This window comes from Tachysurus fulvidraco, chromosome 1, assembly GCF_022655615.1.
Source record: "Tachysurus fulvidraco isolate hzauxx_2018 chromosome 1, HZAU_PFXX_2.0, whole genome shotgun sequence".
Lineage (NCBI taxonomy): Eukaryota > Metazoa > Chordata > Actinopteri > Siluriformes > Bagridae > Tachysurus > Tachysurus fulvidraco.
The window spans coordinates 38295658-38320082 of record NC_062518.1 but is presented as its reverse complement, the minus strand read 5'-3'; the positions used below and the strand labels follow the sequence as shown (position 1 = coordinate 38320082).

Here is a 24425-nt window from a genome sequence, read left to right as displayed (position 1 = left end):
TGATTGAACAGCATGTCATCCATGCAGAAAAGCTGTTAAAGGCCGAGAGGAAAAAAGAAAGACAAAAGGGTAGAAATTAAGCACTGTCTCACCATGGTTCAGTTGTCTGAGGTTTGAGGAGATTCCATAAGAGGAAGGGGCTGTAGCTGTGGGAAAGTTAGAGGAAGAGGATGGAACAGATCTGGATTTCAGAATGGATGTCTTATATGCTGAAGTTCAGATCACTGGGCACAGTATTGCCCTAAGAAATATTGAGGGGAAACCATTATCAAGAGGCCTGAGGTTTGGATGGGTCTGGGACAGGTGAGCACCCAGGGATGAGTAAGTCTGACTCTCTTATGCAATGCAAGGAAGAAAAGCTTAAGTTAACTGTTCCATTTCCACCTGTTACTAATTCAATGTCTAGCAAACAGAGTTTTCTATTACACTTGTGAATGAAAGCTATTCTAAATATAATGAGCCCAGGTTTAAAGAAATGCCAGTGATTACTAGTAAAACAAATACCGATACAGTTTCTAGTTGTCTCAGGAGCAGGACACTCTGTGATACGATTGTGTGAATTTTTATTTCACCTAGAATGAGCAGTCGCTCTCTGTTTACTACGGGAACATCAGGAATGTCAATCATTGTGACATTCTCAGTGCACTTAAGGTGCGAAACCGTAACTACACAGAAACAATTTGAATTCTCTCTTTTGATTTCTGAGTATTGCCCAATAAATTTGTTTGGTCGAGATTTGATGTGCAAATTAAATTTAAACCTAATCAGCACATCACTAGGCCTTAAGATAGAATGGGGAGAAGACTCCTGCTTTGTAAAACATTATCCCAGATCTCTGCTCTATGATACAAATGGAAACTGTGTGATTTTTACTTTACTGATGTCACACACACACTTGTGGGAAGAGCAAAAATTCTCACCTCTTCTTCTCACACAGACTACATAAACCCAGAAGTTTTACATTGCACTGCACACATACTCAGACGTGAACCTGATGACCTCTATGAGAAAGAGTGGTATAGGAAGTTAGATAAACCAGATGTACTGATGTTGAAACGTTTGATATGGAGTGAGCCCAGATGTACGGTAGAGGTAGACTTATCTCGGGTTTCAACTCGAGCTGGTTATCCACACCCATTCCAAATAAACCATGTATCTCCGCATCTCTCTTTAGCCAAATCTGCCAAGGGTGAGTGGTGAAATCTTGGGAAAATGGATGTTACAGGTTACTCGGACTCATTATTGGGAGCAAACGGAGCAGCCAGCGGTCTTTTACAGCTTAATATTGAATGCATTTAACACACCACTAAATTGGATGGTTAGGGCAAAAAGAGATGTGGAGATCTGCCCTGATGACTTATCAGATCTCAACCCATGGTGTAAAATTGAAGCAATGTGTTGGTGCAGGGCCAGAACTGCCGACTGGGCCCTGTGTAAATTAGAATCTTCAGACGTTCGATACAAAAGGTGCCCAAAGAGTTGTGGGCGGATGGAAAATATGATGTAGTCCTGATTTAAAGATTGCCCTTCAGTGACCATTAACCGGTTAATAAATAAATAAAATAAAGGCTCAATATCCCTAAAACCAGAAGCTGTAGCAGGTATAACACTGGTGTTCAGCTCCCTGTTAAAAGCTGGAGTGATTGTTCAATGTGAGACGTATCCTTTGCTAACCCCACTATTCCCAGTAAAGAAAATAAGCCTGTCAAATCTGAAATTTGTTCAACAAGAAGTGAAGTTCCTAGGATATTTAAGCAGAATTTACAAAACCAGTTACAAAAAGAAAAAAAACAGTCTTTTTTAGGCATGTGTTCATACTGTATACCTACTAGCACACAACAAAGTGACGTGGACTGAGACTGCAAAGGCTGCATTTGAGCGACTAAAACAGACATTACAGACGACACCCACACTTGGCATCCCTGACCAAATGAGACAATTTCCACAAACTGTTTACGGAAAAGGGGGCTGCATGACGTCAGTTTTGCTCCAAGATCATGGGGGCAAACTCAGACCAGTAGCATATTTTTCAGTTACCAACAGACCTTTATTTTAAAGTGTTAGCACAAATTTCTCTCTGTTATTAGTGATAACTAACCCGCCATTTCGGCACCAATGGTTTCTATGAGTGGTTTAGAAGAGGGCGGGGTGCATGCGCACTTCGTGGAATCGATTCATCTTCCCTCGGATAGTAATGCCTGTGAATGTGATGACGTATTTTTGACTGTTGTTTCGCAGACCGTTTTCGTGTTTAAAAAAGAGCTGTTGTGAAAACAAGCGTGTAGCCTTGCTACATTATTAAGGCCCACAAAAACAATATCTTATGCACATACTTGCTTTTTGGTTGTTAAAAAGAGGCACAGTTTTGTTAATGCATATATATTATTTTATTTGTGCTTCAGGCCTTAATTTAAGTTCATTGTTTGTTTGAGCTGGTTTTGCGTTTGTATGCCTTATATCAACATCCTTTATTTATGTTGTTAATTTTGGGGGACTTTTAGGTTGAAACCCTATTATGGGTAATTGAGGGGACTTTTATTTTGAAGGAGTACACCGGAGAGGAAGGAAGGCCTAGAGAATAAAGTAGGCAACGTTTGGGAGTTGTGCATGGTGGTTCTTCCCTACAAGTTCTCTCCAGGACCAAGGTCTCCAGTTGAAACGAGGGTGGAGTTTCACGGCTGCTAAGTTTCAAGAGACAATTGGATTACTTTTTTGTTCTTCTCTTCAACCTTGGGATTTATCTATTTTTTCGGATTATTCATTGGGTCTGCAAGGACTGAGAGAAGCCTAACTAAGGACCAACTAAAGACAAGCAGCTAAGTGGTGAACAGTATATACATGTGTATTCAATCTAGTTGTGTGGAATTTTTGTTGTGTCCTTTTCTGGCCGCTTGCTATTTAAACACAGTATTTGAGTGCCGAACTTTAGTGTAACTGTAGGTCCAAGAACTCACTGAGACCGATTTGTTACAAGCGTTGTGTCTGTAAACTGTAATAGTCGTGAGCATGAACAAACACACAAAATCTCGTATTTGTAAACTGTCGTGGCCCGTAGATTTTGGGATCCAACTCCACAAAAAACATAATTACGTATAATAGTTTTAAATTTCGCACAACTAAATTAAAATTTACACAGAATGCTTTGAATTACGTACGATAATTATTGACCGTGTTTTTATTCCATACAAACTGAGCTACAAACTGAGCGTTGAGTAATTCATCATTTGCAAGATAAAAAACTGATGCTGTAATTAAAAGATTTAATTCAGGGCTTTCACTGGGAATGAGGATGAATACGTATACACACTTGTACAATACTTAATACACACGTATTCACACTTGTACACTAAGTTGAGCGATGTAAGTCTGTGTGAGCTTCAGTGGTACAGTGGTGAAGTCCTTGCCTCTCAGTATGGAGGTTGCTGGTTCAAATCCAGCTCATCACCACACCCTGAATGTTCACTGATGATAGAGGTGAGTGGGTGGAGTAGGTAAATCAGGAGTCTGATGTTGATGGATACCAAAAAAATGAGATGATTGGTTTTACAGCAGTCCATTTATTAATGCAAAACTTTGTCAAAGCTCTCACTTCAGGCTTTATAACCACTTTCTTTTTTTTTCTCTCTGACCCTGGGGGGCAGCTGCCCCCTCATTAACACCCTACAGCCATCCTGTACCTTCCACATCTCTTATTTATAACCATCTATGCTCATTATCCTGGAGTCCTGGCTGGGGTTTGAACCAGCAACCTCTCGACCGAGAGGTGATGCTCATCCACATGAGCTACAGTAACTCTTACTTAAAGGACATTATAGACCTTTTCACCTTCATCAAAAGAACCATCACACAGACTTGAACCAGGAGCTCACACACCAGATTCTGTGACACTAACTACTACACCACTGCAGAACGATGTTGCGTGTTTGACTTTTGTCTTAATAAAGAAAGTCATTGAGGTGTTTAAAGCGAACACACAGACTGGAACCCAGAACATCATGCACCAGTATCTGAGACACTCACCACTACACCACTTCACCCCGCTGATGCACATGTATATTTTACCTTTGTCTTAATAAATGGCTGAGTCAGTAAAGTTAAAACAGGTACCCACATACACCGCAGTCCATGACACTACAGCTGGGGGTGCTGCTGCTCTTTGGCATCACTAAAAGCCTCACAGAGCTCAAGCTTAAAGCCTCAAGCTGTTTAAAAAACACCTAAAACCAGGGACTAACAGCACAGAACTAACTACTACACCACTACACTTATTATTTACAGGACAAGAGGCAGTTTGTGTAATGGACCTTGTGCACCACTCTAGGTTGTGGGGTTGTTTACTGCACTTTTGTCTAAATACTGTAAAAGGCTTTTAGTGTGCCAGTGAAGCATGTGAAGCTAAACCAATCGCACACAGACTCAACCCAAAACCTCACACACCTGGGGCACTAACCGCAATACCACTGCACTGTTTCTCTCTGTCTCTGTGTAAACTGGAGGCTAAACCTGATGCAGTCCTCTGCTCTTGTAGCTCCTCCACCTTCATATTCAATATGTTCATTCTGAGGTTCTTTTCTGCTCACCTCATTTGTACAGAGTTGATTTGAGTGATTGTAGTCTTCCTGTCAGCTCTGGATGCTTTACTATTTAGAGGAAACTCTTGTGAGACTACTGTTTGTGATCGGTGGCAGGAGATCAGCAGGCTGTGACATTAAAGTCACAATCAGTCACTAAATCACTTCTCCCTCTTCTGATGTTTATATCTGATGTTGAGATATTTAGATGGACGAGCAGATGCAGAGATTTTCATGATGTTAGTGTGTGGATCTTTCTCTAACACAATGACCTTCTGTTGAAAGAAACAACTTTTACATTAAACAAAGTAAAGTCACAACATCATCATTAAATGTTACTGCATTTTATTCTTATTGGGCCGATTTAACTCCATATTTAGATATTTGACTTGATAGTTTCAATGAAGTGAAATACAGAATGCAGACATTTGTGCTCCTTTCTGTCAAATTTAGACACAGACATTTAATTTATGGCAAGAATACAAGTGGAATATGAGAGATTTCACATCTGTTACTTCACTATCAGACCTGATCTTCTAAATAGAGTAACTTAAGAAATTAATAATGAAAGATCAAGCTCTGTTCCTAAAGGTGTTAGAAACACCCCCCCCACACACACACACAGCAGTAAGTGTTGTATTGTAACTGGTGTTTATACGTTCTAAACTTATAAACACCAATAAATTAAATAAAAAAAATTATTCTAATTTAGAATAAACCCCAGAAGACGATAAGAGCACTGAAGATGAAAAACACAATGGAGTTTAAGGCACCTCTGGAACAAGATTCTAAGGGACAAAGTGAAAATTTGTTTTATTTGTTAACATATTTATTTTAAAACATTTTTGAAAAAGTGTTTCATCTCAAACAAACCTTCAAACAAACACTCTGTGTGTGTGTGTATGTGTGTGTGTGTGTGTGTGTGTGTGCATCCATACTGTACATCTGCGTTAACTAGAACAGGCGAGTCAGTTTGAGGGCTTACTGTGGTGGAGTCATGAGGACTCCTCTGAAGGCAGGCTGACGGAGACAGCAGAATTGTCCTTGGAGTGTGTGTGCGCGTCTGGTTGCGTATTGATCATATGACCGATCAATAGTAAAATGGCGGCGAAAAAGAAAGTTAGGATGTTTACAGTAAACATCCAAACTTAATAATAATAATACATTTTATTTAAAGGCGCCTTTCTAACACTCAAGGTCACCGTACAAAAGAAGAAGAAAAACAACAAAAAAATATAGTTATACAATACTTACATAGAAAAAAATTGGACCAACATTACAAATCATGATCTAGAATATGCTAAACTAAACAGATGAGTTTTAAGCTGAGATTTAAATGATGAAAGAGTATCAATATTACGGAGCTCAGATGGAAGTGAGTTCCAGAGCTGAGGTGCAGAGTAACTGAAAGCTCTGTTCCCCATAGTTACAAGACGGACAGAGGGAACAATGAAATGAGTAGAAGAAGAAGACCTAAGAGTGCGAGTTGGTTTTGGAGTATGAAGAAGATCAAGAAGATATGAAGATGCAAGATTGTGGATAGCTTTAAATGTTAGAAAAAGAATTTTATACATGATACGAAAATTAATGGGAAGCCAGTGTAGCTGTTCCAGAACAGGTGTAATATGATGGATAGAGGGAGTACGAGTGATAATATGGGCAGAAGAGTTTTGAACGAGTTGCAGCTTATGAAGGGTTTTGTGAGGAAGCCCAATAAGAAGAGAATTACAGTAGTCAAGCCGGGAGGTTACTAGACTGTGAATAAGAGTGGTGGTAGATTGAGTGGTGAGAAAGGAACGAAGCCTATTGATATTTCGAAGGTGAAAGTATGCAGCCCGAGTAACATTATTTACATGTGAGGTAAAAGAAAGGGTACTATCAAAGATGACACCAAGACTCTTAACCTGAGATGAGGGAGCTGTGAGAGATTCATTAATGGAAATAAGAAAATTCGAAAATTTGTTAAGCACAGTTTTTTGTGCCTATAATGAAAAATTCTGTTTTATTGCTATTTAGTTTAAGAAAATTTGCTGAAAACCATGATTTTATGTCAAGGAGACAATCAGAAAGAGCAGATGGAGGGAGTTTGGAATGTGGTTTTGTGGAAAGGTAGAGCTGGGTGTCATCCGCATAGCAATGAAACTTAACCTGATGTTTATGAAAAATATGACCAAGGGGTAAAAGGTAAGTAATAAATAACAAAGGGCCAAGAACAGAGCCCTGGGGAACACCAGAGGTAACGGAAACTACAGAAGAGGTGAATGATTTTAGTTGAACAAACTGTGTGCGATCAGAGAGATATGAATGAAACCATTTCAGAGGCGTGTTGGTGATGCCAATAGTGGAAAGCCTGTCTAAAAGAATATTGTGGGAAATTGTATCAAAAGCTGCACTCAGATCAAGGAGAAGGAGGATGGATAGTAAACCAGAATCAGCTGCTATAAGCAAATCATTTGTGACTTTTAATAGAGCTGTTTCAGTGCTATGAAATGGGCGAAAACCAGATTGGAATTGTTCATATAGATTATTGCCAGACAAGTGGATATGAAGTTGAGCAGCAACAACTTTTTCCAAAATTTTAGAAATGAAAGGAAGATTAGAAATAGGACGAAAATGATTAAGGTTGTTGGTGTCCAAACCTGGTTTCTTTAGAATTGGAGTTACAGCAGCTGTTTTGAAAAGAGAAGGAACAACCCCAGTGGTAAGGGAAGAATAAATAATATCCATAATAAAATGGGACAGAGAGGAAGCAGTAGCCTTAACAAGGACAGTTGGTAAAGGATCAAGAACACAGGTTGAAGATTTAGATTGATGAATAAGTTTTAAGATATCATCAATTGTGGGCAGAATAAACTCAGAGAACAATTGTGTAGGAACAGGTAGAACTGAGACACATGGAGTAGAAACAGGAGTGGCCATAAGTTGACGATGAATGCCTTCAATTTTTGAGGTAAAGAATGATGCTAAAGTATTGCAGAAATCAGATGAGTACAAATGAGAGGGAAGTGAGTCGGGGGGTGTTGTAAAATTTTTCAATAAGGAAAAAAGAAGCCTTGAATTCCCTTCATTAGAACCGATTAAGCCAGAATAGTATGTAGATTTAGCTTTAGCAATAGTGTCTTTATAGTGAGACATATGTTCTGAGTACATTTCCTTGTGGACAGTAAGGCCAGTTCTTCTGAAAAGTCTCTCAAGCTGTCGTCCTTTTGCTTTTAATTGCCTGAGAAAAGGAGTGAACCAGGGTGCAGTAACAGTAAACGAAACAGTCCTAGTCTTAACTGGAGCAAAAGTATTCAACAAATTATGGAGACTACTATTGTACTGAGAGAACAAATTATCTGGAGTGGAACAGCTGTCAGCCCTAGGAAGACTTGCAATGCTTACAGACAAGTTGTCCAAATTATTGTCCTTGATTTTCCGGAATGATATAATACGTGAAGATTTTGATTTGAAGTGAGGAAGATCAACATTAAAGGACAGTAACAGATGATCAGTACATGGAAAAAAGTCTGCATTGAGGTTGTCTGGAGAGACACCTGAACAACAGATTAAATCCAAAGTATGTCCTTTAATATGCGTGGGAAAATTCACATGTTGCTGCAGTCCGAAGCTATCCAGACAAGATGTAAATTCTTTAGCAAGGTTGTTGTGAACATCATCCATGTGAATATTGAAATCCCCCACGAGAATTATATTTGGTGAAAGAGTAGTTATTTCATTCAAAAAAGCAGCAAAGTCAGGGATAAAATCCTTGTTAAATTTTGGTGGTCGATATACAGTGCTGATAATAGTTGGAGTAGATCCAGAGAGCCGACAAACTGCAGCCTCAAATGAGTGGGAGACAGAAACATTCACTAACCTCAGTCTCCACTTCTCACGGTAGATTATCGCCAGACCTCCTCCTCGACCAGAATCACGTGGTTGAGAGATGTAAACAAACCCTGGCGGAATGGTGTCGTTGAGTGCAATAAAGTCATTTTGTTGCTGCCATGTTTCGGTCAAAGAGAGAAAATCAATCTTGCGATTTGCAAGAAGATCCTGCACAAGATGCCCTTTACTCGTAAGAGAGCGGATGTTAAGAAGACCGAAACTGACAGTGCTGTTGTTGCTTGGTCTGGTAGCCGAGTTAGCCGAGTTAGCCAGGTTCGCCAGCACACGCTGACCGGCGCGGCGACCGGCGTTCCTTGGTGGGCGTCGAACAGCTGACCATAATGACTTTATATCACTTGATTTATTAAACCAGAAGTTCCGCCGAGAGCCACAATGAATATATTTCCGCATTGGCAGATATAAGATGTCCGGATGAGCAAGCAGTACAGGTGTAGTTGAATCATATAAACACGGACGGAAACTCAAAAGTTCAGCAGCAGAGTATTGAAACAGTACTGCGGACTGTACAAGACTTGTTAGGGTTTTTAAAAATGTTATAAACGTTATAATAATTAAAAATAATAATAATAAAAAAAACAAATGTAAAACATGTTTAACATCGTATGGTTTTATATAGAACTTCTTATAAACCCACTTGAATAAATAAGTTTTTATATAATTTTCACGTTATGTAATTGACTATAGAAATGAAAGTACAGTAGCCAGTCTTAACAATATACGTTTTTTGGCTCTTCTCGTTGATTTCATTTTTTATTTCTTCGCAGGGTAGCTATTCTCCGAGATGCACTTGACGGCCTTTTGTGCAGCGGAATTATTATTTTTTTTTTTTGGATGACCTAGTTAAGGCGGTAGGATTTCCCAGCTCAGGCGGGCCGCCCGAACTGAAAATGCATGAAAGAGTCATCACAAACAGACACAGAGGGAAAGAGAACATTTTTAAGAGGGTGGAAAAAAAACGCAAACACCAATCCACAGAATCTTTCCAGCTGAAAGTAAATCTTTTGTGTGTGTAGCTGTTGGTTCTGCAGCAGCAGCAGCAGCAGCCAGATGGCTGTGCTGAAGTCCAGCTGTCTTTGTAGTTGGGTGACCTGCATTTCAGCAGCCCTGGTGCAATGTGGAGATGTTTACACAAATTACACATCAATCAATTATAATAATTAAAAAAAAGTGTCACCAGTTTACACATAGTTTAATACAGCTGTTGTAAAAAATCTTAGTAGAAATAATTAAAATAGTATTCCTTACAATACTATAACCAAAGTAAAGTATTAGGCATTGCAAAATATTACAATTGCTGTCATAAGACATATGTAGGTGATGTTGTAGGCCAAAGATGTTTATTGCAACCAGATTCGGGGCTGTCAGGCCTAGTCAGTCTGAGCACATTTGTAATAACAACTTGTTATGTAGAAGGGAAAAGACCATGGTTCCCAGACCTTAGCTCATAAATTGTTATGGAAAATGAAGAACACCATGGTTCTCAGACCTTGGTCCATAGCAATAACATGTTATGTAGAATGAAAAAAACAGTGGTCCACAGACCTAGGCCCTGAAAAATAAGGGGAGGAAAATCCATAAATGGGCATGTGGTGCTCATAAACTTGTTGTGCAGACTGAAGAAGGCCCAGGTGTTTAGTCTGAGGTCATGAAAAATAAGGGGAGGAAAATCCATAAATGGGCATATGGGTGAAAGGTAATGGGAAATAAGGGGAAATTGGGTCAGTGTATTTAGAAAACATAGGAGGTAATGCCGGTAAATAAGGTGATATGGCACCTGGGCTCCTAGGAGCGCCAGGGTATATATTGAGAAGATATCTGAGGTTTTTTTTGGGGTTCTTCGGGGGCGAAGGTGTGTGTGTGCGTGCGGGCGCGTGCACGTGTCCGCGGGTCAAGGTGGGTGTTTTTATTTTAGCAAGGACGTCGTGAGAGTTCTTGTTTTTCTTGATTGATTTTGCATGACATGCTCTTTTTGGGGGTTTTCATTTGTTACTTTTAATTTGGCAACTTTGTTACTTTTAATTTGGCAATTTCTCTTATAATTTGATGGCTGATTGACCACAATAAAGAAGTCATTCTCATCCAGGTCTGAGGAGTTTTCTCAGTATTTTTGTAGTAATTATAGAGTTAACAGTTAAGTTTAACTAAAACAGTCTTTAGTAACCAAAAAGTCTAAGTGTGGAGATCACCCTGCGATGTGTCGACTTGGAGACCGGCTCTGAGTTCCGACACAGCCGTGTGTGGAAAAAGAAAATAAAAACTCAGGACTGAAACCAAGTAGGGCCAGAATTCAGAATTCAGATCCCACAAAACCCAAAACCAATGAAAATCGGAGAAAATGCGATGTATTATTAAAAATATAATCACGCTAGTCTCTTGGCCATCGAGCCCGACCACACCGCTGAGTCCATGACACCTTCATACACTAAGTCCATGCTCATCCTCCTCTTCCTTTTCCTCCTCTCTCGCCTGGAACACAGACCAAGATTGTTATATTGTTTAATATAGACGTTTCCCTCACCACTCAAAACCAATACTTAAGCATAGCACATTTTAACGTGATCTATACATTTTATAGACTCTAGTGCGGTACCGATCATAGGTCAATGGGGAGACAATTCTGAATTTTCCTGCATCTCAATGAAGTTAATAAATCAAAATGTCGATATTGGACATTTCTATTGCATGCCCCAGATGACTCTCTCTCTCACAGAGCAGAGTGAGGGTGAAAATCAAGCTGAGAGAGACTTTTTTTTTTATCCAGACCTCGTTGCTCACGATCCAATACTGTTCTTTGTCAGATGAGCTATCACCTCTGCATTTTTCCCCCCTGCCGAAAACACACACACACACACACACACACACACACACACACACACACACACACACACACACACACACACACACACACACACACACACACACACACAGAATTAAACACAGCACTTTCTTATCTGCTAAAACTAACTGTACAGTCATATAGCAACACTAGAGCCAGAGAGTGTACACACACACACACACACACACACACACACACATGGGCTGGCCCAAGGGATTAATCATTTAATCAGATTGTTACAAACCCTTGTTTTACTGTCTAAGGGTCAAGGGTGCAACATTAAAACATTGAACGTGTACTGGAAAAAATAATAATTGGAAACCACCAAGAACTCCCGCCTCCAGGTGCACCTTTTAAATCACATGTAGGGTGCCCTCATTGGTGGAGCTGCGCGTTGTCGGCAAAGTTAAGACAAAAAAGAGAAGGGAAGAAAACAACAACAAAACACCATTCCAAAACAGCAAACAATAATATATGGACGTAACACAGATGTTTCATGGTTTATGCTGAGAATAGCAAGTCCAGTTAAGCGCTCCTGGGACATGGTGGATTGCAGGGATGTTTTGATCAGTTTGAGCTTTTAGAAGCTTCTTTCTGCACTGGCTTCTGTAACAGGTAAGGTCAGTCCAATTCGAAGAGCTGTCCAGAGATTGGGGAAAACTTCAGTCAAATGCTGGGAGTGAATAAATAACAGGATGCTAAGCAGGGTCACTTTGGTTGAAGGCAGTTCTGGTAAGGTTGTCAACTCGAGCAATTCCCCTGCCACTCATGTCTGTCATTTGCTATTGATAAGGCTTTACTAAGTGTCTCACTGAGCTCCCAATTCACAGAGTGTCAGACTCTTAAAATTGAGAAGCACACTGAACTTGTCTCTCACTTCACTGAGACTGACTGAGAAATCTTTCTTCAACAGCTTTAAAGAATGTCAGTTCTTACTTCTTTAACGCATCCATGAAAGGTTCATCATGAGCTTCATAGACGAAGCAAAGTTTTGTGCACCTCAGCCTTTTTTGCTTTTGTGTGGCTACTGTAATCTACATTCATGGCATCATAGATGTCCTTGGCTGTTGCCTGTGCTGCTGCAAAACCAGAGACTCTGTAGTCAGTGAGGGACCTGTGTGTCTTATTGAGCAGATCAACAGCTGCATAAGCTTGCTTACATGCTGGACAAAGGAAAGAATGTCATACCACACCACAGAGCAAATGGAGAAACAGAATTCTCAATTCTGAGGTTTCCATCAGTGGTCTTTTCCCTCACCTTTAAGAGAGCTTCTCTTACTTCTGCAGCCTGATAACGTAGAACCTCTACACTTTTTATCCTGCTTTCCCACCTTGTTTCTGTCCAGCCCTTTACACTGATTTCCACACGTTTTTTAAGTATTGCCCACCTTTGAGGAGCTGCTGAAAAAAGGCAGTAGATTTTTTGGAGGTATCCAAAATAACTTCTTGCATCCAAAGAGGCTTTGGCTGCATCAGCTAGAACTAAATTTAGTGTATGTGCAACACATGGTACAAAAAATGCACGTGGATTCTTATCCAGCAGCCTTGCCTGGATGCCCTTGTGCTTGCCTCTCATATTTGCTCTATTGTCATAAGCCTGACCTCTGCAATTATCAAATGAAAGATTGTGTTCTTCCAAAGCTAATAGAGTACGTCAAAGTATTAGCTTTGACAATTGCTCACCAGTGGTTGCTTCAGCTGTAAGGAATCCGAAGAAATGCTCCTAGATTTCAGGCATGTCATTGAAAGTGACTGTTCTTATGACAACAGACATTTGCTCCTGGTGGCTTACATCAGCACGTCAGCTGGATCAAGTGGTGAAGCTTGCATGACTTCAGCAGATACATCTACAGCAGGTGAAGCAGTCTGATCTGATGTATGGGGTTCTGAGGTTCTCCCTCTGAATCAGTAAATTGCCCTTAAAAGCAATTCTAATCAATCAAGCACCAATAATGTCCATTCTCTGCTAAGTTAACTTGTGCAAAACATAATACATACATACAAATACAAACTTTGGAAACTAAATCAAATTGCATTCCTCACCAGCAGTGCTATGAAAAACTTCAGATGGAGATGGATCTGTCTCTGTAACTGTGGTACCTTAAGGACAAGGATATTAATACAGAATAATTATAATTAATTAATGGTTGAAGAGTCTGACTCGTAATCCTAAGGTTGTGGGTTCGAGTCTCGGGCTGGCCACGACTGAGGTGCCCTTGAGCAAGGCACCGAACCCCCCAACTGCTCCCCGGGCGCCGCAGCATAAATGGTTGCCCACTGCTCCAGGTGTGTGTTCACTGCTGTGTGTGTGCACTTTGGATGGGTTAAAATGCAGAGAACATATTCTGAGTATGGGTCACGCCGTATGTCATGTCACTTTTTTTTTTTTAATTACTATTGGGTGATAGTGTTCTGTATACTGTTTTTGAGCCTTACTATAGTACATTTTTTTAGTATCTAAGAGTTCTACCACAGTATACTATAGTAAATGATATTGTATAATAGTTTTTTTTTCATGTGGGTTCATTTTTAGGGTGATGGACATTTTTTATGTTTTTAAATTAGCATACACATTAAACAATGTAAAGTAGAACATACCTTTTACTTTTAGCTTGATTTTCTTCCTCTACTTTTCTCTTTTTTCTCTTTTCAGCTTTTGCCTACCACTGCAACCTCAATAAAATAAGTCTTATTTTTTTTATTTGAAAAATGTAACGTGATCATTACGTTGTTATATGATACTACATTACCCATAATCCTAAATGTTTTATTTCCAAGCATGCGCAATGAGATGTATTTTGATACCTCCGCAATTGCGTCATTAACTTTATGCAAAATAGCCCACTCTGCTCCTATTTTGTAATGTTTTCTGTCTTATTTATACTGATGTTTCGTATTTGTCATTTTACCATCGATTGTTGTGTGGAGAGTTTATTGAGTTTAAGTCTGTTGTTAAATCCCTGTGGGGTTTTTCATCTACCGCTTTTGTGATCCCTGTGTTAATCAATAGAGTCCTTGCGCACACGTATTACTTGCTGATCGTGTCTTTGAGGATTGTGAAATTTCAAAATTATTTTTAAGATTTATGGGCCCTCGTCTTTTTGTCGGGCCCCAGGCAATCGCCTGTATTGCCTGTTGGACGGGCCAGACCTGCACAGGGGATGGGATGCTAGAGGTCACTGCTCTTTACAAAGCAGAGAGTACTCACACACACACAGGCCATATGTCCTTATTTACTACACTGATTGGGGGTGAGGTCACGGTTGATCAGTGGGAGGTCACATATGACAATGTGTAGTCTGTAATCTTCCATAAAACCCCTGCAGGAATCGTATGACATTAGATTTGTCTATATTTTGTCATTTTGTGTTACAGCAGATGACAGAAAAGAATAAGCACTAAAGTGCAAATAAGATGAGACAGTTTTTATCTCTATATGTATTATAACCTGGAGTTACTGTATCTGTATGGAAATGTTTACATTACTCTCATAGATTTTATTATGAGCATTACTCTTATAAATGAAAAGCTTCTATTTAACCAAAGTAACAATTTTAATTAGGGCTGGGCAATTAATCGAAAAGTAATCGAAATCGACATTCAGAACCTATAATCGATCAAATTTTTCCAGGTTGATTATTTCGATTACTTTCCCATTAAAAACACTACCGCGTGTGGAGTCACGTGACCCCGCTCCGTTACGTTATTCCACAGACATGTCGAGCATGGCGAGCTTAAACACTCAGACAACTGAGCAACAAGAGCAGCTTGTACCAAAGAAAAACGCAGTCTCCGTCATTTGGACACATTTTGGCTTCAGTAAGGATGACATCGAACAAAATGAAGTCAGATGTAGACACTGTAGAAAAACAGTTTAGACGCCCAAAGGTAACCCCACCAATTTGTTTCAACACTTGGAGTGCAATCACGTTACTGAATATGAACAGTGCATGGCTCAAAAAAAAAAACAAAAAGAGACAAGCGCCCAGCAAAGAAGTGCCTCCGCAAAGCAGATGTCGATAACAAATGCATTCACAAATGCCACACAGTATGAGAAGAGTTCAAGAAGATGTAAAGAAATAACTGACGCTATTTGATATTACATCGCAAAGGATATGACTCCCTTGGCTACAGAGGAGCGAAGTGGGTTTAAACACCTCGTTAAAACTCTCGACAGAAGATACACTGTGCCATCGCGATCACGTTTTTCTAAAACTGCGCTGCCAGACATGTACCAAGCATGTTGTAAAAATGTAGCTGCTGAACTGAAAAATGTTCAACACTGCAGCCACATCTGATCTCTGGTCAAGTAGGACGATGGACCCATTCTTGAGCCTTACTTTGCACTACATTGACGAAGATTGGAAGCTGCACCAGAGATACCTTGAGACGGCATATTTTCTAGCCGATCACATGGCAGATATAGTATGATTGCGCAAGGTCTGAAAGATATGCTTTCTGAATGGGACCTTGCGGAAGAAAAACTTTCAGCCACAACGGTGCTAATGTTGTCAAAGCTGTTGCACTTAATGGATGGATACGGCAGCAGTGTTTTGGACACCAACTACACCTTGCAATTGGTAAGCACACGTCAGCTTAATTAAATATAATAGCATTGGGATGTTATCTAATTGGGCATATCTGACCTTTACTATATTCTGTCTATGCTAAATTTGTTCATAAAGCACCATTGTAAATGTTACAATATGCTTGATATTACAGTTACAATGTTAAGTTCACATTACAATGTAACAGAACACTACATCATTTAAAGTAAAAATCTTTGTGTTGTAAAAATGTGTTAATCTGATATTATTTAAGAAATATAAGAGGCTAATTAATTTTGGTACTTTTAAAGCTTCAGGTATAAATAAAATATTGTCAATAATAATAAAAAAAATAATTGTGTGTTTCAGAAAATGGATTTAAAGATCAACGTGTGACACGTGCAGTGAGGGTATGCAAAAACAGTCAGTGCTTTTTCCTATAGCTGGAAAAAAAGAATGCATTAAAGAAGGTGCAACATGAACTGAACCTGACACAACACAAGCTAAAAACAGCATGCGTTACCAGATGGGGATCGATGCAAATGATGATTGCAAGAGTCCTCAAACAAAAGAAAGCTATTACACAGGTCCTTTCTGAAGACAAAAAAAATGCAGACACCTTGTTACATCGTGGGCTGACCTGGATGTCTTAGAAGCTGTCAGCAAGGCTCTTTCCCCTTTGATGGAGTTCACAGACGCCCTATCAAGGGAAGAGTATGTGGCCATTTCATTTGTAAAGCCTGTACTGCACATCCTCAATTCACGACTTTCTGAGGAGAAGGATGATGTGGAGCTGACTAAAACTCAGCATCCTCAGGTACATTAAGGAGAAGTACTCAGATCCTATCACTGAAGAGCTATTGGACACAGCCAGTTTTGTTGATCCCAGATTTAAAGCTACCTACATTTCTGCTGGCAATGTCCCCACCATTCAGGAGAATGTGAAAACAGAGATGGAGATGTCAGAAGCTGAAGTCTGCAGAGAAAGTCAGATTACAGAGACTGCAGAACCAACAACTTCATCAGCAGTAGCAAAAAAGCAAAAGAGGTCATTAGGAAGCTTTTTTAAAAGGAGTGAGGCAACACCTTCAGCTACACCCACTCTGTCACTTCAGCAATCGCTAGAAGCAGAGAAGAGCAGCTATTTGGTGTCCCCTATGCTAGATAGTGAGGCAAATCCACTGGACTGGTGGAGGAAGCATCATGTACATTTTCCCACTCTAAGTAAGGTGGCAAAAAAGTATCTCTGCATACCAGCTACTAGTTCCCCATCAGAGCGGGTTTTCAGTTCAGGCATAAACATTTTACATGCCTCAGGTCCTGCCTGAAACCTGAAAAGATTAACATGCTCATGTTTCTTAGTAAGAACTTCAAGATCACTAAGATCACCTCATGTAACAGTGTTTAAGAGAGTTCTATTTTCATTACAACAATCTGTTGTTTACATTGATACATTGCACATTAAAATACAGTATTTGTTTACAGAAAATGCAAGAAATGCACTGTTTAAAATATTATTTATTTAAGAGTTATTTTATTTAGAAGAGATACTGCTTATTTTCTACTTTTAATATGAAAAATTTTGTTTCCAAAAGTGCAAGTTATTTATTTTTACTTTTTTTATAAGAATAAAGTGACTGTTTGTTTTAGGAAATGTGTGCTTTAATTTCACTTGTTCAACATTGTTCAATAAATAATCATAGATAGTAGATAGTGTGTGTTTCCTTCAATTATTTTAAAATCAAGTAATGCACCCTTCATTCAAAAATCTCTCACTAAATAAAACTTGTCAGTGAACTATTAGGGCAAAAAAAAAATATTAATAATCGTTCATTAATCGTAATCGAGTTAAAATGTTCAATTAATCGAGATTTTGATTTTAGGCCAAATCGCCCATAATTTTAATTATGATACGGATTTTAGGCACCCAAATGAGCATGTTAATTATAACTTAATGTATAAATAATATATTAACAGCCGTAAATATAACCGTTCATTTGTATACTTACATGTTGAAGCTAATGGAGACAGAGAGATAAAGTGAGAATCAGCGGGTGAAGGTGAAGCATCACTGTCGCCTCACAGGCTCTCACCCCTCCCCTCTCTCTAACTTTAATTTGTTTTGTTTGTGTAACTGTTTAGCTTGTAAACTAGAGCTGTAATCTATACCACTGTTTTCTCAGAGGTAACCAAAACAAACCTTTAAAAATCCTGCCCAGCTTTTCTTCTCTTGTCTTCTGTCAGAACCTTTAGCATCCGAAGCTAACCTTTTTATGTTTTATAGCGTGCACGCGCATCCAGGGAGAAACAGATGGCGCGAGGCCCCGTAGCCATGGCAACATTTGGCACCCCATGAAAATTTTGCTAAAAAAACATAAGAAACATGTCCTGGTATTTAATCAGTAAAAAATAATACTTGTAACAATCACAAAACAAAATATACAAATAACAGAGGGTACCAGGTAGTAACAGAGTGGCTGAAGTAATTAGACTGACATACGTGTCCTCTAGTGACACTTTTCTGATAGCGTAGGAAATCCCTTCCACAGTCCCACTAAAAGATGTGTCCTAGTTTGCACGGGTTAGTTTTGAAAACACAAGATCAACAATTAGAGTTGCTCTTACCTTGAACGCAGGTATCCTTCGAAATCCTTTGGTCTTCTAACAAAGGTTCTGCTCCAAGTTCTTCTACCTATTCTATTGATTGAATCTTTAAATGAAGGAGGCAGACTTAGACCTTTTTGTCTTTTCAGGATCCTCACAATAGGAGGCCTTGTTTTTATTAAAAGTAGTGTAATACAAATAGATGTGTGTAATACATGTAAGGTAAAATAAAATAAAATTACAAATAAAAACTCCTTCAAATAGTCAAACAATTCTAGCATAAGTAGAAATAAGTAAAATGCAAAGATAAAACAAACTAAGAAACACTCTCCAAGTGTAAGCCTGTATTTGTTCTCCTGATGCACCCTCTATAAACAATAACAAAGTATAACACAATGAGCTTGCCTCAAGGTGAATGCACACCAATAACTGGCTCTAAAACCCTATTTATAATATTTATTAGTTTGATCTCATAACGGTTATTCTGCCTCAGTCAGCATACCGTCAGGTCTCCTAGGAAGAAGTCTCCTGAGAAGTCTCCTAGGCTGCACAGCTGACTGTTTTCTTATTCTGCTGGCACAAAGCTGCTGACACAAAACCTTGTGATTTTCCTTTTAAGCTTTCACTGTTACTCTCTGTCTTAATATCTAAATATACTATTGAATATTATATAATTTCCTAATCCCAAAATGGTTACATTAATTCATAATTCAAGGTAAAGGAAACTTTTCATTCTATAAAATGGAAAAGAAAACGTATAACAATTCTGTAATCTTCTTTAAGCAAGATGATGGGTCTTGATCAAACTGTGTAGGTACAGCGTCTGTTTCTCCTGTTGTTGAATCAGCTTCCTTCTGGATCTCATCTTTACAGTTTTAATCACATACATTCAGTTTCTTTATTTCATACAATAATTTACCCATTTCTTTTAGTTTATTTTCCATAGCTTCCTTTTTCTTTGCTTTCTATCTCTGCTGTTTTATTTTATTTCTCTCTTTTTTTCTGTATTCATTTCACTGTTTCTTTATTGTATTGGATGAGTGTCACATATGGATAACCAGGTGCATGTTGTATGGCAGTTACTCCACTCCTAAAATTTCTATTCACCGTAATAATAATAATAATAATAATAATAATAATAATAATGATAATAATAATAATAATAATAGAACTAAATAAAGCTAGAGCTAATGAATTAGTAAAAGCCCATTAGTTACTGAATACATTTTTAATGTCGATTTTGCTAGACTACTATGCGTGTACTTGGCTGCTGAATGCAATAAGATTGAATGTCTAATCTATAACGGTTTGGCTGAAAAGAGGTAGACCAAGCTGGCTGGCGCTGAATCTGTACACAGGAGGTGGAATCTCTGAATTCCAAATCGAGAAAGAGAATCAGCGATTTGATTATTTAACGTGGAATGTGAACAGCTCAAAAATGAAGTTATCCCTGACAGATAGCCAAGTAAGGGCCTGACGAATCTGTTGATAAACGGAACTGATGAGAAACCTTTGTTGATAATGTTAACAGTTGCCTCATTGTCACAACCCCCCCCCCCCCCCAAAAAAAAAAAAAACCCAAAAAAAAACAACGGAAGGTGCAGCATCTGTATACGATTTAAAAGACCAGGCAAAGACCAGGACCTTTTTAACATTCCATTCCAGGTTCAGCTACCTTTAGGGACAGCAGCAGAGGAGAGCCAGCAGCAGAGGAGAGCCAGCAGCAGAGCTAGCTAAATCACAAACAGAACACAAGGCTACAACACCACAAATTAAGGTTTTACAGCGAGCAAAATAACTGACTGTAACATACAATACAGAACCCCTCTCCATTTAATGCCAAATAAATGCCACTGCGATGGATGTAAAGGCATAACTTTGAAGGCATCTGAAATATCTTCCTTTGCGAGCCATGCAACCCTACCTGCTATTTTAATCATTTTAATTGCGTCGTCAACGTTTGCGTAAAACAGAGAAACAGGAGCCAGAGGAATAAGACTTTTAATACTCTGCACAGCATCATTATGAGGTGAGGTGCAGCAACAAATTGAGAGAGGAGATTTTTCAAAAAGCCCAATAAGAAATCCTTTCTTAACTTCCTTTTCCAACAAAGAATAGAACAATTTCAGGTTCTTTAATAGCAGAAAGCAAATTATAACAGGAAAAATAATGAGTAGGCAACCAAGACAATCCTGCAAAAACCTTGGATAAGTCCAGGATAAGTCCATAATTTGATGACGTGCGGTTAGGATGCTTTCTCAGTGCCTTTCCCAGTTTGGAACATTGATATTTATTTTTTACAACAAGCATGTTGCATATCCACTAAGCTATAGTGGAGACGGCAGGGGAAGCGTCACCCTGGGCTGAGCATAAATGCAACAAGCATGTTGCTGGGAACTTATTTTTTACTCTAGAACAGAAACACAATACAAGCAGAGCCAGCAGCCATCGATTATCAATCTGCCAGGTCACTATCTTTCTTTCGCTGGACACTGCTGTAGAGCTTCAACAAGGAGGAGAGAAATTTTATCAAAAGCTTTTCATTGCTGGCTAACATTTAACCATTGTCAAGTTTAAGAAGAGTTAGAGAATTTGTCAATAAATATTTCCTGACAGATTTTCTGTAACCTTTAGTATATAATGCATGAAAAATGGACTCAGTTGAACAGAGGAATCAGCTGTTATAATTGCCAACCATTTATACACATTTGCGTTCTTTTCAGTGAATCATAAAATCTTTTATAGCATGCATTTGGCAGCATTGTGAGTTACTTATGAAATCGCAATGTGCTATTTGAGGCTCCTTGTGCACTGCTGTGATCCGTTCCACTTCCAAGCCCAGTAAACGAGAGCTGCAGATCAATTACTGCCAGGGAAGCGTCACCCAGAGTGACTGGAAGCATGTCAACCGAAACATAAAACAGGAAATTTGGGCGAGGAACAACATAACCTACTGTAGCATGACATAGCATAACATGACGTAACATAACATAGACTAACATGACTTAACATAACCAAACGTAACTTACATAACCCAACATGACATACCATACCTAGCCTAACATGACGTAACATAACGTGGCCTAACATAGCGTAATATAACATAGCCTAGCAAGGCATAGCATAGCATAATGTAACATGACGCCTAGCAATGCATAGCATAAGCTAACATAGCCTAGCGAGATATCGCATAACGTAACATAACGCCTAGCATGACATAACGCATCATAACAGCATAGTGCGTCCTAGCATAACGTATCATAACAGCCTAGCGAGTCCTTACATAACGTATCATAACAGCCTAGCGAGTCCTAACATAACGTGTCATAACAGCCTAGCGAGTCCTATCACAACGTATCATAACAGCCTAGCAAGTCCTTACATAACGTATCATAACAGCCTAGTGCATCCTAGCATAACATGTCATAACAGCCTAGCAAGTCCTAGCATAACGTATCATAACATCTTAGCGAGTCCTATCACAACGCATCATAACAGCCTAGCGAGTCCTTACATAACGTATCATAACAGCCTAGTGCATCCTAGCATAATGTGTCATAACAGCCTAGCAAGTCCTTAGCATAACGTATCATAACAGCCTAGCGAGTCCTTACATAACGTATCATAACAGTCTAGCAAGTCCTAGCATAACGTATCATAACAGCCTAGCGAGTCGTAGCATAACGTATCATAACAGCCTAGCGAGTCGTAGCATAACGTAACATAACGCCTAGCAACACATGGCATAACATATAACAGCCTAGCGAGGCATAGTATGACGTATCATAATAGCCTAGCTAGGCATAACCTAGCGTAACTTAACATAACATGGCCTAGCAAGGCATAGCATAATGTAACCTAACATAGCCTAGCAAGGCATAGCATAACGTAACGTAACATAGCCTAGCAAGGCATAGCATAACGTAACATAACATAGCCTAGCAGGGTATAGCATAACATATCATATCAGCCAACGAGGCAGAACATAGCGTAACATAACATGGCCTAGCAAGGCATAGCATAACGTAACCTAGCCTAGCAAGGCATAGCATAACATAACGTAACATAGTCTAGCAAGGCATAGCATAACATAGCGTAACATAGCCTAGCAAGGCGTAGCATACATAACATAGCATAACCTAGCATAACATAACTGGCTGGCATAGCAAGGCATATCGAGGCATAGCATAACCTTATCTTATAACATAGCGTAACATACAATAACATAACCTAGCATAGCATAACATTGTATAGCATAGCATAGTGAAGCATAGCCTAACATAGTGTAGCATAACAGACTGTACAACACACCAGCCCTAAGGTCGCTTCCGGCTCAACAAAAGCACCATTATACACGAACATGCGCACCATATCGATTTACCGTAAGTTCAAAGCGTAATCAAACTTCCCTTTGGGCTCGAGTATACTAATAGTAATCACGACCGCTTATAGTTCCATATCGCGAACACAAAAGGAGATAGCTTGCGGTTTAAACTCTGAAAAGCCACAGAGTTTAAATCGCAGCAGCAGCAATGCAGAGGAAACAGCCAAGCAGACAGACTGAAAATGCACTTAAATAGGCCACCCTGTTTGAAAGGGACCAATTGCGTGCTTAGGAATCAGATCAGCTGATGGGCTGGGTTAGACATTTTTGCCAATCAGCTGATAGTCGAGCTTGACTATGTGGCCTGCCTGAACTGACGCTGAACGCTATATTTTACGTCGTGAAGTATTATATATCGTCTAGTATTTTACTGCTGTACTGAGCTATTGTTTGTTCTACTCATGTTTGATCCAGTGTTCTGTTTTCCCGGGTTTACACACTGCTTCTTCTTTAATAACTCTGTTAAAACATTTAATGACAAATTATGTCTAAATAAAGTAACATCATAATATTTACTAGGGATGAGCAAGTACAGCATTATCTGTATCTGTACTCGGAGTGGGTGGGGCCTAACCCGGAAGTAGGCAGGGCTTGTCTTGAAATAGGCGGGGCTTTAACGGTATGTTATTTTAAGCATGCAATTGATATGGGTTGATCAGAAATTGTTATATTTATTGCTGATTAGAAAAATATTCACAGGACAGCATCAGGATTGAGCTTCAGATCAATGGTTTTGATCACAATAGCAAACAAACTATATTACAGAACAAGTTTTGCAACAATGAAAACAGAACAATGCTGTGCAATTATGAAGTAAAATGTAATGAACAAAACTTTCTTTTTAAATTTTTTTATGATCAGTGTGATTTTAAATTAAATTTTTTTTGTTTTTTTTATTTTTTCATTTCCACACCAGGTGTGTGTGTGTGTGTAGCTTAATGATTAATTTGTAATATTAATTTGTAACACTAGCTTACTACCTTTATGTTTTTATGAAATACAGCAAAAACGTGTCGGACACTCAGTGTCTGGTTACTGGTTAGAGACAAAGAAGGTTTAAAAAAGAAAAAAATATGACAGGCAGAGACGCAATGCGAGTTGCATTCTACCAAGCAACACCACGTCTGAACAAACCCACGTTTACCAGAACTCTATGGGGTCAGAATTGTTTCATTATTCTGAATAAATACACTATGATCCACAAATAAATATAAAGAGTTTCACAAATATTTTTACAAATTTCACAAAACGAAATGAAATTCACAAATAAATAAAATGGGATTTGCAAATAAAAAAAATATTTATAAATTGTATTTATTTGCGAATTGCTTCCTGCTCATTTGTGAATTGCGTTCTGTGCATTTGTGAATCACTGCACGCATTTGTGGATTGCGTTCTGTGCATTTGTGGATTTGAAACATTTCTAACGCCAAGACGTGCACAAAAATCCACAAATAGGTGGACTCCGAACACCGTCTTCTCCAGCCAATCACGTTCTGATTTACTCGCTCTTCACACTACCACTGGACCCAGTGATGATGCTGAGTGCTGGCTACAATCCATACAGGGTTACCAGATTGGGCTCGAATCTG

The 24425-nt window shown here is 39.0% G+C and overlaps 1 protein-coding gene across 1 annotated transcript; it reads right to left on the bottom strand.

Annotated features, from left to right (window-relative positions):
• Nucleotides 1-6470: 6470 nt before the first annotated feature.
• Nucleotides 6471-8940, bottom strand: LOC125141031. The gene is made up of 2 exons (XM_047812300.1): nt 7711-8940; nt 6471-6489 (listed from the first exon to the last, which is right to left on the bottom strand). Exons 1-2 carry the CDS (start codon nt 8850-8852, stop codon nt 6471-6473), a joined length of 1161 nt encoding a protein of 386 aa, XP_047668256.1. The 5' UTR covers nt 8853-8940.
• Between the last annotated feature and the right edge of the window lie 15485 nt (nt 8941-24425).

Bases quoted from the DNA above. Each gene is read 5' to 3' on its own strand.
- LOC125141031 (XM_047812300.1), bottom strand. From the start codon at position 8,852: ATGCGGAAATATATTCATTGTGGCTCTCGGCGGAACTTCTGGTTTAAT.